Source organism: Agelaius tricolor, unplaced genomic scaffold, assembly GCF_023055355.1.
Source record: "Agelaius tricolor isolate 1412-34295 unplaced genomic scaffold, bAgeTri1.0.p SCAF_6, whole genome shotgun sequence".
NCBI classification, from domain to species: domain Eukaryota; kingdom Metazoa; phylum Chordata; class Aves; order Passeriformes; family Icteridae; genus Agelaius; species Agelaius tricolor.
The window spans coordinates 12,906,744-12,921,925 of record NW_027269266.1 but is presented as its reverse complement, the minus strand read 5'-3'; the positions used below and the strand labels follow the sequence as shown (position 1 = coordinate 12,921,925).

The 15,182-nt window shown below is 37.9% G+C and overlaps 1 protein-coding gene and 1 long non-coding RNA gene across 8 annotated transcripts in view; one reads left to right on the top strand and one right to left on the bottom strand.

Annotated features, from left to right (window-relative positions):
* Window positions 1-14,789, bottom strand: part of LOC139590865 (uncharacterized) — a 45,506-nt gene extending 30,717 nt beyond the window's left edge. The window contains exon 1 of the long non-coding RNA XR_011679459.1: window positions 8,516-14,789. This is a non-coding gene — a long non-coding RNA (uncharacterized lncRNA). The remainder of the gene's footprint in view (window positions 1-8,515) is intronic.
* Window positions 1-15,182, top strand: part of SVIL (supervillin) — a 101,873-nt gene that overhangs the window by 66,304 nt on the left and 20,387 nt on the right. For 5 of the 7 annotated variants that reach the window (XM_071428712.1, XM_071428713.1, XM_071428714.1 and 2 more), the window contains 3 exons: window positions 4,799-4,928; window positions 9,004-9,081; window positions 9,658-9,726. In XM_071428712.1, coding sequence (XP_071284813.1) covers window positions 4,799-4,928; window positions 9,004-9,081; window positions 9,658-9,726 — 277 coding nt within the window. The remainder of the gene's footprint in view (window positions 1-4,798; window positions 4,929-9,003; window positions 9,082-9,657; window positions 9,727-15,182) is intronic. The other 2 variants (XM_071428717.1, XM_071428718.1) reach the window with 1 other exon arrangement.

Sequence of the window (15,182 nt, the reverse complement as noted above, 5' to 3'; positions counted from 1 at the left end):
AGGTTTATAGGAGTACTAGAAATACTTTTTCCAACCCAAGTTCATTCTGATCTGAAGCAAAATGTGAAGTCCAGCACTTGTGCAGAGAGTGGGAGTTCAGGATTGAAGTGCCAATAGCTGCTGTAGTACTTGTAAAAGTTTTCCTAACTTAGTTAAAACTTTAGGAGTATAAACTCAGTCACAAACTGGTAGCAGCCCAGTGAGTGAATTATGACTATTTAGCCTATCTTTGCCTCAGTTTTTCTGCATGAAAGCAGAACCAGTTAATGAAAATAACTGCCTGATTAAACGTTCACTGTGTAAAAGTATTCCCTCAACTTAATGAGGGGAGTGTGATATTAGGCATTCTGAACCTTTTTTTTTTCTTTTAAATGTAATTCCAAAGTTTGTTTCTCAAATTCATGTGTTTCTAGGAGGTATGTGAGTCATTTTCATTTACAAGCATCCCCACTCCCTGTCAACCCCTTTACACAAGGGGGTGCAGAGGCAGCTATAGCAGCTGTGCACTCTTAGTGCCCTTTCTGAAGGCTGTACTTACATTTTCAGTTTACTGTTGTTTTGTTTAAAGCAACTTTCATCCCCCTTCCCTATCCCCTCGTGTAAATATGTCAATTGTCTTGGCAGATGAGGTTTAAGATGAATAACTTCTGGTTTATAGGTGGTAAATGATCTACCATCCCTGATCCTGGTGGAGAGAAAGAGGTTGGAGGGAAGATCCAAGTTTTAGTAGCTGTTCCAGTCCTAACTTCAATGCCTCAGCTGAGTTGATCTCTTGAGGAACTGAAGCCTGTCAGTCACACAATCAGGAACCACTTTTGTTAGGACTCCAAGACTGTGTACTCGGTCCCAGAGCTGCCAAAAGGAAATACCTGCTGTCTTGTCAGGAGTTTGTATACCCTGATTCCACAAATATCTGTAAATGACTGAGCTCCTATCAAAATGTTTCAGCCTTCCAAAATACCACAGTAGTCTACTTCTTGTCCCAGAATTAAAAGACTACAACCACTAAGTTTCTTTTGCTTGGCTGCAGTTCATGCCAAGTATTCATAAACATCAAAGAACATTTCTGCTAAAGATTGACTATTACACTTGGATTTCTTTTTCCTTTTACATTCACTAACTTCATCTTCCCATCCAGTGTATTTTTCTGGCTGTGTCAGACATTCTTTCACCTTATGGAAGAACAACTTTTCCACACATGAAATAGTATTTGGGCAGGCTGCATGAATGCTGGTCTGGATGAAAGTGATTTTCCACAAAGACTTGCTTCACTAAACTAATACTATCCTCCTAGAGTGAATGTATGGCTGGCATTTTCAGAATTGCCTATATTATATAGAAGAATGAAAATCATTATTTTTTAAGGAGGAAAGACACCTATACTCTCTTCTCCTGTCTCTGTGCATTTATTGAGACTAAAGGCCATCCTGTCAGCTCCACTCTAGAAGTCAGCTGCATGCCATGATCACCATTTTAGAAAGCTACATCTGATTAATTTCTGGTGAACCTCTTACCAACATTCTCACTTTCTCAGGAAAAATCTAGCCTAAACTTAGTTTTCAACCTTTTTTGATGTATGGAAGCCTGAGCAATACTTTCTTACATAGTCTGGTTCCCACTATACTGAATTTATGCACTCTTTTAACAGTCAACTTCCTTTCTGTAGTTATATATCTCATATTGCTCTCCAGGATTTATGATTTATCCAAAAAGAGCTGGTCAAGTTCAGCCAAGGGAGAAGATGTGAAAACCAAGCCTATGTCCAGTTTATTCTAGCTCAAGGAGACAACTAGCAACTAAGATACTAAAATATTGCCACAGAAGAAAGATGTGTCATTTTGGACATTTTTTGCCAGGATTTTTGCCAAGGCCTTTCATGCAACTCTCTTTGTTTAGGCAAAACCATTGTTCAGATCTCATTTCTGTTTTCCTTCAGTATTCACTATCCAGCATTTTGCCTTCAGCTCTGAAAGCTTTTGCCTTCAGGCCACCCTGACACCTCTGGGATGAGGATCATTCTGTCTTGATGTCACACAGTCTATCTCAGTAGCAGGTGAAAGAAGGATGCAGAGCAAGCTGTCAAAGATGGGCAGACACACTAAAAGCTTTTTCTTTCAAAAAAAGAGTAGAACTTATTTTCTTCATATTGGAAAAGGAACTTTCGGAGGAAAAAGTAGTGTGTCTACACTGTGAAAGTGACTAATTAATGATTATTCATTATTTATAAAAACTGGAAAACTAGAGGTATTCAATGAAACTAGTAAGCAGCAGGCCTTAAACAAATCTAAGGGTTAGACCTAATATTTGCTTTATTTTCTAAGACTTTCCAAAGAATCAGCTTTTCTGTACTGCTGAGCTTGTGGGCTTACTTTTAGGAGCCAATTCAGTAGTTCTTGCATCTTTATTCATCCAAAAGGGTGTCCTCCATTCAGCTGTTGCTGAGTCAGGGCACTCTGACTTTACTGCCACTTCCATTGTTCAAAAGAAATGCGTGGCTTTAGGTTTTACACAGCAGTGAAGGTTCTATTGGCATACAGAGCATACATGTTTCTTCTAAGTGGTGATTTCATTGCTCAAAACAGGCAAATGTGTGTTCTCACTTGTAGGAGTCAGTTGTTTCATTACATATACCACTGAAGCATGGAGGGCTGCTATGAAACCATCCTTATGGCAGAGAAGAAAACAAAATCTCCGAAGACACAGAAGTATTCTTAGAATTACAGATTTTTTCTCTCCCTGATCAAGCAGGCTGCTTGGGTCAAAGGTCTAGAGTAAATACCCTGTGATAATGTTAGCTTAAAAAAGCCCAAAAACCAAGAAACAAAAAAACCCACTTTTTTTCCCCTGCCTGCTATGCTGAGTAGATTTTTAAAAACATTTTTAAAAACAAACCCAGCTTAGACCAAAGCTGACCAATATGCCTTCCAGCTTCAATTATCACAGATCATTTCTAAGCAAAACTGACTTGAGAGAACATAGCTACTGAAGATAACTCATTGCATGGTGGCAATTCAGTCCCATCTTGGTCTCCTCCACAGTTTTACACATGCATGGATGCACTCCAGAAGATTAGTTCTGGGCAGTGAAATCTTGTGTCCTTTCTGCAAACCATGACCATGACCTCAGCTCCTTATTGTGAGTCCTTCTCACCCCTACTCATCCTGTGCTGTGAGGTATGAAGCAACCAGACACTGTGAAGCCTGCCAGCACTGCCTGCCTGGGCAGGAAGAGAGGAAATAACTGCTTTCTTGAATACTAACATTCTTACTGCCATTGTTTTCCGTAGATTTACTGTTTTCTGCATTCTTAGTTTTTCTCAAGTGACTGTCTTAGGCCCAATTGATCATCCCCAAATAGGTCAGTAGCATGGCTGAACCCCCTGGATTTTTGCAGGAGGCAGCTGCCTGAAACTTGACTTCTGGCTTCTAGACCTCTTTGGTTCTACCCTTTCCTTCTCCTCAGAGTTTCCAGAAGACATTTGCTGTGAGGATAACAGTAATCACATCTCTGAAAAAGAATTTTCATACTTTGTGGTCAGAATAGGTTTTAACTACTCAACCTGTTCAAACATTAATAGGGTTAAGGCTTTTGTATAATTCTTACTGAAATGCTGTAGATTTGAGAGCAGTATGTCATAAGACTTAATTAAACTAAAAAAATATTTAGTAGATCAATGCAACTGTTTGCAAAAGTGCTGCAGATACACATTTTATGGATTACTAAGAATGATTTCTGAAGGGTAGAAGACTCATATAAATGTTGATTTCCGAGGAAGGTAAACTGAAGATCATCATGCCTCTATAGACCTCATATTCCTTACTGACTTCCCCTGTCCCCAAAAGTAGTAACCTCAGGGTTTGTATGGACAAATAGAATTCTAGCAAAACTAATCTACATGTTGTCCCCACTGCAGCCAGTCAGCACTTTGTACTATATTCAGAATTTTGCTCAAGGTTAGGAAACAGCACTGTGAAAAGATCCCACTTACTGAGATCAATGGTAATCCACATTTTAAATATAAGACCTCCTTTAAACAAGTTGAATGTTGCTGATAGATTTCACAGCTGCAGGGTAGTTAGCACCAGGTTATTAGTGCATTGGTGCTGCTGATTTGTGTCACAGCAATGCCTGGGCTAAGCAAGGGAATACAAAGTGGTCCCAGGGAGTCTGACAAGTAACCTCAGCCCCTGGAGTTGGAGTGAAAGCAGGAACTGCAGAGTTGTCCTTTGATGTACCTGATGAGACCTAATTGGTGTGTGCCTGCTGAACAGACCTCTTTCTTCTTGGGGTTTAAAGAAAATAATTTTAAGAGTATTTTTTAATGAGTACAATGAACACCAAAGGTAGGATACGTATTCTTAACTTTGGACATCTACAGGATAAGTATCCATAGCCAAGCTACTCACTTGCTGTGCCTTAGTGACAGAGTGGAGGGAAAATAGCAGTTATTAATCTGACCTTTTCATACACCTACTTTAGGAGGATCTGTGTTGTACCTTGGTCTCCCTGGACTGTATTGGCAATTTCCACTGATGATATAAATTAACTGGAGTTTCTGTGTCAGGTCTGGATGTCTGTGTTTTGACAGATGATTGCCATTCAACATGTACAGTATAAGGCTTGGTGTTTGTTTGTGAGCTTTGTATATGTGTATAAAATGTAAATAACTTAGTTAATACTAGAAAACCTAATTTCAGATTATCTTGACTGCAGCATTAGTGAAACAATGAGGTTATCTTTTGAGGATAATGGGAAGGACAGTGTTTAAAGCTGCCTGTTGGCATGCTTTTCCTTGTAGGTTGGCATTGCTGAAGAAGAGTGGTGAAGAAGATTGGAAGAGCAGGCTCAGCAAAAAGCAGGAGTATGCAAAAGTGGCCGTCGCTGATCGCAGTGCGCAGATGCAAGAGGTTGAGCAGCTGTTGAAGAAGGTAACTCTGTCCCTATTTGGGAAAAACATCTTGCTTGAAATGCTTCTGCTTTTTGAAGATGCATCCAAGTAGACAGGCATGCCTAATATTAGCTGCTAGCTCCTGCTGCTCCTCTTGTTGTCAGGCTTGTTTAAAAACCAATTCTCCCAGTGTGAGGGATTATTTGATGAGGAGGTCTCCACTGTCCTGGGATGTGTAATAGTGCTTACAGTGCCTTCACATCAGAAGACAATGAACTAGTAAGTGGGTCTGTAAGGCTTCTGCAGCATGTACAGGTATGATGATTTAAGCCCTTTCTCCTGCCCCTCTTCCCTCTCCCCTTCCACGCCCCCACAGTGAAATTGCCTTAATACTTAGTTCTGATGTTTTCTTATGTATGAGTGAGTTTGTAAAAATGTCACATTCTTAACACTGTGTTATCTCAGTGCATACACTGGGTTTTTAACTGGTAATTTTGGATCCTAGAGCTACTGAGGTAATGCAGGTACTAGAGATTCATGAGCCATTTGGCTTTTGGTTATCTTGCATGATCTTTGTGAATAGCCAGAAGTGGCAGGACCAAGATTTTATCTGTCTTACAACAGGTAGTGAATGGAGAGGGAGATGGGTAGAAAGGTGTGGAGGAAAGGGAGATCCATATTGTTAGCACACTCTGATTATGTCTATACATGAGTAAATTAGGTTGCCTAGCAAGAGCAGATCTTATATCTATATATATATATATAAAATTACCTCAATACAGAGGTAATAATAATTACCTCTGAGGATGTGCTACCTGTGCCATACTTGCTTGTTTTTGTTCAGTGAAATTTTGTTTCAGACTAAATTTAGGTTGGACATGTGTCCTGACTGTCTTTAGCAGCAGTAGTGCTACAAGGGGATCTTGGAGTGCACTTCAGGGCTTGGTTTCATGCAAAAGTCGGTGCAGTCTGCAGTGTGAGCCAAAGTGCAGAAAGTGAGGATGACTGGGAGATTTGCTTCAAAATGGACTGTCCCCTGGCTCAAAGTACAGGACCAATGGAGACTTGTTTCCCTTCTCAGTCAGATGAAATAGGCTGTCTCAAAAGCCTTTAATTTCTGTAGGAGTACTTCACAGAGGACAGGTGAAAATAAAATTTGTGTTACAAAATTTGCTAGTGGGGATGGTAATCTTTGGATCCAATTATTTAGTTGTTTACTTCTACTAAATAGTATAAGCAAACAGTAACAAAAAGTCTCCTGTTCCATCAGTGCATTACAAGTAAGGACACAGTTTATCATTATTGAGGATAAATCTGTGCCTGAACATGTAAGTCATCAGTCATGTTAACTGGACAGAAAAGAATAAAGCTGATTTTGGCAGTTTGGTTTATGGGGTTTGTTTTGGTTTTGCCCTGTGGACTTGTTCAAAAATCCAGCTGCTAGTTTGAAAGACGTCCTAAAGCAAAAATAATTCCAGGGAGGAAAGCAAAATTGTGGTCACATTTTTAACAGGCTAGTCTCCAAAATTACAACTGTTGAGATCAGATAACAAATGTACTCCAGCTAAAGACAGTGGGGTTGAGAAAAAGCTTTAAACAGCTGCCAAGATTTAGGCAGAGACAAACCCTTTGTTCTCTCTCCTCACCTCTCAGCACCCATACCCTCCCTGCTGTGTTACCATGTGCAGCAAGCACAGTCAGGCTTTTAAAGCAAGTAAGGGAGCATGAAGTGCTGGAGGGATACAAGCTTTGAAGTGATAGTGCTAGCAGGGGAAGTTTCTGTGACACTGGGTCACCCACTCTGATAGTTCATGTTAGCTCTTGGCTATTTAGAGCCTAAATCAAAGGATTTTCATGTCTGCCTATGGATGAAAACTTGGGTGTGTAAGATACACAATTCCATGAACTATAGTGATGTTTGGGATGCTGATTCTCATGTGATACATGAAAAATATGTAAACTCTTACTGAGGGTACTCTACTTACAAGACACCATGTCAGCTGCCCTTAAATCTAGAAGTACTGGTTTTGATAAGCAATCAGTGTGGTGGCTGTTATCCTTTGAGGACCATGAAGCACTGTGCTATTGAAGTCTATTTGTAGAATTTTGAGACTCTGCTGTACTTGAGAATCTTAAGTGTTTTCTGTTGCTGGATTACAGTAAAAATGCAGGAATTGTAGTGATAACTGAACTTTGAGCTAGTTAGACAATTTCCACACATGGCAGTCATCAACAAGATGTCAGTCATCAACACCATGGCATAACCAGCAAGGGTGTGTAAACTTCTGTCATGCCCTGCTGCTTCAAAACAATGCCTGATGTTTTCAGTTGCAGTATGGTGCTCCTATTAATGTAGTCAGGCACCTTTTTAGGGGGTTTTTTGTGTGTCTCTCTTTTAAAAGGTTACCTAAATTATTCTGGAGATTTGATTATTGAAGCATAGCTGCAGAAATTAGAAGTTATTAGAGTACATTTAGATTTCATACAAACAAAAGTGGAAAGATTCATACTCTTAACAAAATAGCTACATTAAATAGTGCTGTTCAATCATTTCTAGTCAGAATGCTTCTTTGTGGTGTCTACATGGTGAAATATTTATCCAAATGTGTTACAGTCATTTGTGCGTAGACTAAACTGTAGAAAAACACCATAAAATTCATGGAAAAGCTGACAGAGCAACCTTAAACAGGAAAGAAAAAGAGAGACTAAGGAATTGACACAAGCAGATACAGATGAGGGGGGAAGCTGAGATTTACTTGGAGGTCCAGCATCTGTTTTGTTGATTGCTGCACACAGGAGGAAAAATTTTTGGAAGCTGTGAGACTTCTTAAATTATTTACATATATGGTAAAACATATTTGGACAATTCAAAGAATAGCTCTAACATCAGGGAAACAACTGTCTTGCTGGATGAATGTCTTACTGGAAAAAAATCTCTTTTATTTAGGAAAAATATTTTGGATTTAGTATCTTTGTTTTCATCATCTTAGGCTGGATGGAACACTTGCAGTTTGTTGGATTTCTTCATGAGTAGAAAAATTAATTAATTTCAAAATCTTTCCATAATATCAAAATAGGAAGATTTACTGGAATAACAATTTCTGGTTTATAGTGAACCATTTTTAACAGAGTCCCTGATTAATTTGATTACCAGCTGCATTGCAGTTGCATTTAAGCAGTGACTGACATTTGAAACACTTAATTCTTACATTATGTTTAAATTGCAGCTCAGCACTGGTGTTAAAGGCTAGGGCTGAGCAGTCATTTCAAAATTACTCAGAGATGAAGTGTGTAAAAATCTTAGAGAGGGTAAGCCCTTGAAAAGTGACTTTTAGACACTAAAATATTAGTATTTTGCTGTGGTAAGAGTTTTATCCAGTTCATATATGGCATCCACCAAGTGCTTGTATCACATTCTCATCAAAGCTGAAACTCATTATTGGGCTGCATTTTGAGCCACTCTAATAAGCTGCATTTATCCATCCACTGTGCCATGTTCCCCATTTGCTTTAACCTACAGAAAGGGAGAAGAATTAAAGCTGATAAAGCCATGTCTAATCAGCTTTGGGTAAGCCCAGCTCTGGGGCAGGGTTTATTTGTAGGCTGTGTTTGGAATGGTGAACTCACCTTCACTGAGTACCCTGGGCTTAGCAAATCCTTCCAGATGGCTTTTGAGTCTCCCAGTTTCAGCAAGAATGCTTTCCTTTCATCCAGAGAATAGATGATTTGCTGTTTAGCAGGGTCTGATTAAACTTGCAGCAGAATTATTCACATTGTGGTTGACATGGTTCATCAATTTAATGGTGCATGAAAACAGAGACATATAAAAATTATCAGCATACAAAAAGTGTGTCTTCCAGCTGTGCTGTTTTGTTCTGTGTTGGGTTGTAGTGATATTGTTACTAACTTGGATAATTCCTGCATGAAATGGCTTTGGTAAGCATGCTGTTGCATTATGACAGCATTTTTGATCTCTGCTTTCCAACAGTGAAAACATTTCTAGATCAAAAACTTAGTAAGAAATAAGGGAAAGAGGAATTACTTCTCCCCCATTTCCATTTCTGGTAGTCCAGTTCTTTTCTAATTCCTTTGCTCTGCTTCTGTCCTTGTCATAGGAACCTGTATATGCTTCTACTTACTCTCCTGTTATACCTGCTCTCCATAAATTTCATCCTTTTCTACCTATTAATCAGGTGAGCAAAAGTCTGCACAATTCAAATGCTCAAGAATTTCAAGTAAGGACATTTTACCAGTGTTTTTTAACATACAAAATTAATAATCCTCTTAACTGATTAACCAGCTCAGTAAATGTAGCTTTAAAGGAACATAATGTTATGCCACTATCCTGTGTACTCTTCTCCAATATACATTGTGCTACTATTTCTGTTATGGTTGCTTTTCTGAAAGTTCTGTATGTGTTTTAAGACTGTATTGGTGAGAAAGTAAAGGAAGAAAACATTATTGCATTCATTATAATACTGAAAACTTGTAAGTTGCTAAAAGGTGTATAAAAGGAGTAGTATGGAACTACACAGCATTTATTGTAGAATTTTGCTGTGTACCCTGATCTCCCTGTAAGTAATGTGCATGTCCAATGTGAGACATAACACCATCTAACTTACTGACTGTAAAAAAACTGTTTTGTTGAGAGGTGACTTTCCCATAGTGCTTTTCCCTAGTCCCTGTGTAAAGGATTTTTGTCTTGGCACATCCTGCTTCTATTCTCTGACTATCCCATCTTCCTGCTTCTCTCTCTTTCTTCCTTTAAGGTCTGTAGTACTAGTTTGAAAGAATCAAGCTCTCTGATTTCTGATGACCGTCACCCTTGGAGATGGAAGGTGAAATGCTATATAAAATTTATGTTTCATTTTTGGAGGGAGGAGTGAGACAGAAAATTACACTTGGATTGATGATGCACATTCCTAATTTGTGTTTGCCTGGGAACAGAGTTCTGCTGCTCCTCCAGTAAATATTAGAGAAGCTTCCTTGTGAAGTGTTCTTCAACACCATGTCTGTATCTCTGCAATTCCATAACAGACAATTTGAAGAATTAATAGATAATGAAAATGTAAACTTCCTACACCCAGAGCAACATAACAAAGTTCTCTTTGAGCAGTAGAGTACTAGACCTTGATCTGAGCAAATATACCTGGTTCATGTGATCAGAGGTAAAAAATGCAAAGCAGAAATGGGCAAAGAAACAAGCTGCAAAAAACCACAAGAAAAAAAGGAGAGGTCACTGGAAGGTCTCAATAGATCTGTGTAAATCATATTCTGCTATATTAGACTTCCTTCTCCCTTGCTCCCAGCTTGTGCTTGTGGTTCCTGTGCTACAAGGAATCCATTGGGTTCTTCATTCCCACAGTCTGTGCTGCATGCAGGGAGCTTTCTGACCAGCATGGGTTATGGCAGTGAATTAAAGAGCAGTTACTGCTGGGCTGGGATGATGAATACAGAAGAGGCTACTGGATATATTACATTTAGGCGACTGATATTTACCATTTCCACATTCAGTTTCATAGCCAGTTTTGAATATGATCTTTTACTGTGAGTTTTTTTAATTAAACATTAAATTTTAGACTATTTTGAAATTTGTTAGTGCTACCTCCTTCCCATAAGCTGTGGATTTAATATAGCTTATTTACTTTGGTTGTGACAGAGTTCCCCAGCTTTATGTATCTAGAAGTGAACAATATATTCTAACTTAATAATAACCCTCCAGTAATGACAGGAGGCCTTTTAAAGAGCTGTTCATTCCACCTGCCTTAAAAGGAAAACAGCAAAAATAGTGTTCATCTTTCCATTGACTCTGGTGAGCTACATCCTTCTCTCTCAGCAAGCTGCTTCATTCTAGCACAGTGTCAAGGTACATGCAGATTTGTTTGGGGTTTTTTTTCTGGCACAGTTAATCACTTTGTTATTTGCACCAAACATGGGTTGAGTGTGTTCTGTTTTCCTCAAAGGAGTTCTGAACAGAAAGGCATAAATTTGCACTGGAGTTTTCCCTCCATGTTGTCTTACATGAAGGCCCTTACAAAGTTGCAGAGCAAAACAACACTTTTTGCCATACTTGTACAACTGTTGGAATCTCCTTATACTTTTTTGTCTTTGGAGCTTACACTAGAGAAGTTACTTGTATTAAAAAACAAATAGATACTTTTCTAATCCTTCTTTTATGTATTTTATAGTATTTATTTTAATAGAACCCCCTTTTGAAAAACAGATGGTTTTTTGTGGTCATTCTTGGTCTGGACTCCCCCAGGTAGGGACAGTCTTGATCTTCTACATAGAAAAACATGAATTATCTTATTTCTTGTATTAAAAAACAACCAACAAAAACAACAAAACTGAACAGCACACCAGCATGCTAACAGACCACTCTTTCTCAGTTCTTGTGACCTAAAGGGGACCTTGCTTGGACTGCAAAATTGTAGCATTGCCTAGATGTGGCCCCTTCCTTAGCATAAACAGGGAGTGCCTGCCATACCCTCAAGAAATGTGCTAGAAAAGACCAATATCATCATCCAACCTAGCCAAGCTGTGGGAGAAAGTAATCCCTGTTTCTAACTGTTCTTGCATTGAGTCTGTAAATCCTTCCCAGACTAAAAACAGGATCTTTTAGAAAAACATGCAGTCTTAATTCTAAACTGTCAGCCTACAGAAAATTCTTGGCAATAATAAGTAATTCTTCATATGTTGTTATTCTTGCTGTGTTAAATGTAACTCTTAACCCTTTCTTCAGTGAAAATACATACTTATCTGATATAATATAATGTTAATTACAAAAAAATATTTCAAACCTTTCAAAATTGTCAGCACCCTGGGTAGAAGCATGGAGTCTGGAAATGGATGAGCTATTCCAGTACAGATTATCTGTTCCAAACTTTCCATGAGAAAATTGTTAAAAATTCTTGCATTTAACACAGCAAGAGTTACAAAAACTTCCATGAGAGTTTCTGTCTCTCTTCTTTTTCTGTCTTCCTAATTGGCAGGGTTGGGTTTTTTGTTTGTTTTTTTTTTTTTTTTAATTAACATTTCTCTTAAAAACCCGGTTTACCAGACTTTTCTAATATCCTTTTTTTTCCAACCATCTATGTGATTATCTCTTCTTTATCTTCATCATTCTTCTCTATGTTGGTATCATCATGAGGGTCTTCTCAGGGGTTGAGACTGCATCCTTTGTTTTCCATGTTCATGAAAACATTTTGATCAAATTTGGGATGAATCAGATTACTGCATGGCTCTTCCCTGTTTGGTCAGTTAACAGTTTACAGCCTGTAAGCTGCTCTGGTATTTTTATATTGCTCAGAAAAACCTGGCCCAGAATGTCATCTGTGATTAACTCAAATATATTAAAGAAATCAGAGGTAACAGTGTTAATACATTTAATCACACTTGAGCTCATCAAACCTACCCTTTTGATTAAACCTGTTTTCCATAATGCCATGTGGAATGGCATTAATTACATGCTGGTGATTTGATTCTTCATTGATTGTCTCTGCAGCAGCCTTTCCATGAGTGTCTGGAAGAACCAAGAGCTTGTGTGACCTGATCTACATGCTTTAGTTTTACTTCTAAATACTGTCCATATCTGAGCTTTTATCCTAATTATTTTCCCATTTTCAAAGGCTTTTTTTTTTTTAAATTTGTTCTTGTGTTTTGGGGCATCTCCTTTTCCAGTTTTTTTGTCTAAGGTATCAATGAACACATCCATCTATTTTACACAATAAATTAGAATATTTCATGAAAGTAACCACTTTTTTAATGAAAAAAAATTGCATTGGAGCTATTTTATTCCTAAGTTTTTATATGTTATTTTTATTTATTCTTGATATACTAATTTTTGATTTTACTTTTTTACAGTTGCAAATTTGAGGTTCTTCTTTCATATCATAATTTGGGTTTTTAAACTTAGAAATAAAATTTGGACTTAGAAGCTTCTTGAGTTTTAGCTTTCTTAACATATGTTCTCCCAATTAGAATGAGTTTTGACCAGTGAATTCCTCTACAAATGCTCCATGTGGCAATTCTGAAAGCTTTCTAAACTTGTCCCAACTAGCAGGTGGAGTTTTTCTGAAATTTCCTTTGACAGTTGCATATTGCAAAGCTCATATTAGCTTTCTAGCTATATAAAATTATTATTCATTTAATTATGGCATATACTTCTGGTTTTCAGCCAAACATTTAAGGCAAATTAAGTTGATTGAGAATTTCTGGGTGTCTATTTAGTTTATATTTTTAAGTTCATTTGTTCATTGATAGATTAAGGTAGGAGTCTTCATGCATTAGGAAGAGATCTAGTATGGAATTTCTCCAAATTGTGTAACATATGTACCCAGTCTGATATTATTTTTTTTTTGGTTAGGAACTCTAAAGATGTTTTGCCCAATGGAACAGCTTGAATTCTTCCATTAAAAAAAAAAAAAAAAAAAAAAAAAGAAAGAAAGAAAAAAAGTCTGTTTTTCCTGTCTGACAGCTGTTTTCTTTTATCCTTTGACACAGCTCCAGAATGACTGACAATCTTTCTGGCAATTCATGTGTGTAGTGATTAGCACACATACTTTCTAGGTCTGCATCTTCAGAATTTTCAGTAGCTCTGTAGACTCTGAAGATCCAGGTGTTTGCTGGAGACAAAATCCAAAATTAAGATTCCTCTAAGGCTAAAAACCCAAACCCAAATCCACATTACTTTATTTCTTTCTGCCCCTCCCTCACTTCCCTCACATTGTAATGGAAGTCAGCATCCTTACTAAGTTTGTAATATATTTGTTTTGTGTATCAAATTTATATAGTTTGTAATATTTGTTTTGTGTATCAAATTTTACTTGTGGCTTCATTAGGTATTTATTAATTTCCTGCCCAGGTCTCCTTTAATATGTTGTTGTGGTATTTTCTACCAACTTTTCATCCCAGAGGTGGCTGTGCTGACAATGGGTAGAGACTGGAAGAACTGAAAGAAACTTCTTCAGTGTTTTTCTTTAAAGCATTCAAAGGCTTTGACAGATGAGGAAATGATACTGAATAGACTTGTATGTTGTTATTTCTATTGACTATTTTGGAGTTCTAGGGACAAATCAGAGTATTTAATCTTGATTATCATGGCTTGCAGTCCTGTTGTCTGGCTGTCCAGCTCTTTTTCCTGATAAATGGAGAGGAAGTGTTACTGCAGATGGCTGCAGAAATAGATGGAACTAGAGGGAAGTAGTAGGGGGCTCTCATGGCCCTAGTCCTTGTACAAATTTTTCTTGGCTTGTCTTTTTTCTTCTGGCTGATGTCTGCTGATCCTGGTAAATGCTGAAAGCTACAAAGTCTCTATATTAGAGTGTCCCCTGCAGTCACAATAGTTTTTATATAAAATGACTTATTTATTTAGTCTGATTGATTTTTAAGAAAATAAAAAATAACAATATCTTCTTTGCATCTTGAAAGGAGAAGAATGTTTATGTTCACAAGCTGGTACATACTTTTGCATTTTCCTTCTGTGGTTCTCTGATCTAGAGTGGTATTAAAGCTTGAGATTTTAATTTGTTTTTTTCAATTCTAGCAGCTAGGTTGTGAAGAAAAATGATGAATAGTATCAACTTGGAAGTAATTCTAGAGTTGACAGTCCCATGCACTAAAAATACTTCTATGTTTGACTTCTATGCAATGTAATCCCTGAAATGTTGATAGTTTTTAAAGATAACTATATTAAAGTAACAGTCCTTTGGCCTGACCTAGCTACAGCAGAGTATGTAAATTCAGTTTCTTCCCTACCTGAAGTACCATCATCAATCTGTCTGTGTGAGAAGAGCACTGAGATAGGGCACCTTCTGCTTCTAATCACTCCAGCTGTCGGCTGCAAACCTCCAAAGCAGGAAAGGAAAGCTAAGGGTGACCTAGGGAAAAAAAAAAAAATAGAGGGAGTGGTAGAGATGACCAGTCCTTGGAAAAATATTTAGTAGAGCAAGCTGACTTAAGAACTAAAACGAGCAGCCTCTGGAGACACTGCTAATCCTGCCTGGGGAGCTGAGTTACTGTAAAGACTGATTAGGAATCACCCACTGAAGTTACACCACTTCTCTGTTTTTCCCTGTGCCACCTGCAGATTTGCACACCTGGAAACATCTGCTCACAGTCAGTAGTGATGTCACCTGTGTAGCAAGTCATGGTTCAAAAGAACAAGGCCTGGAAAATTATTTCTTACATAGAGTGAATATTTGGCTTTGGGTAGAGGAGTGCCATCTGACCTGGCTGGTAGTCTCAGGAGGTCAAAGAGCACAGAGCAAAACCTTGTACTCACAGTGTAATGGGG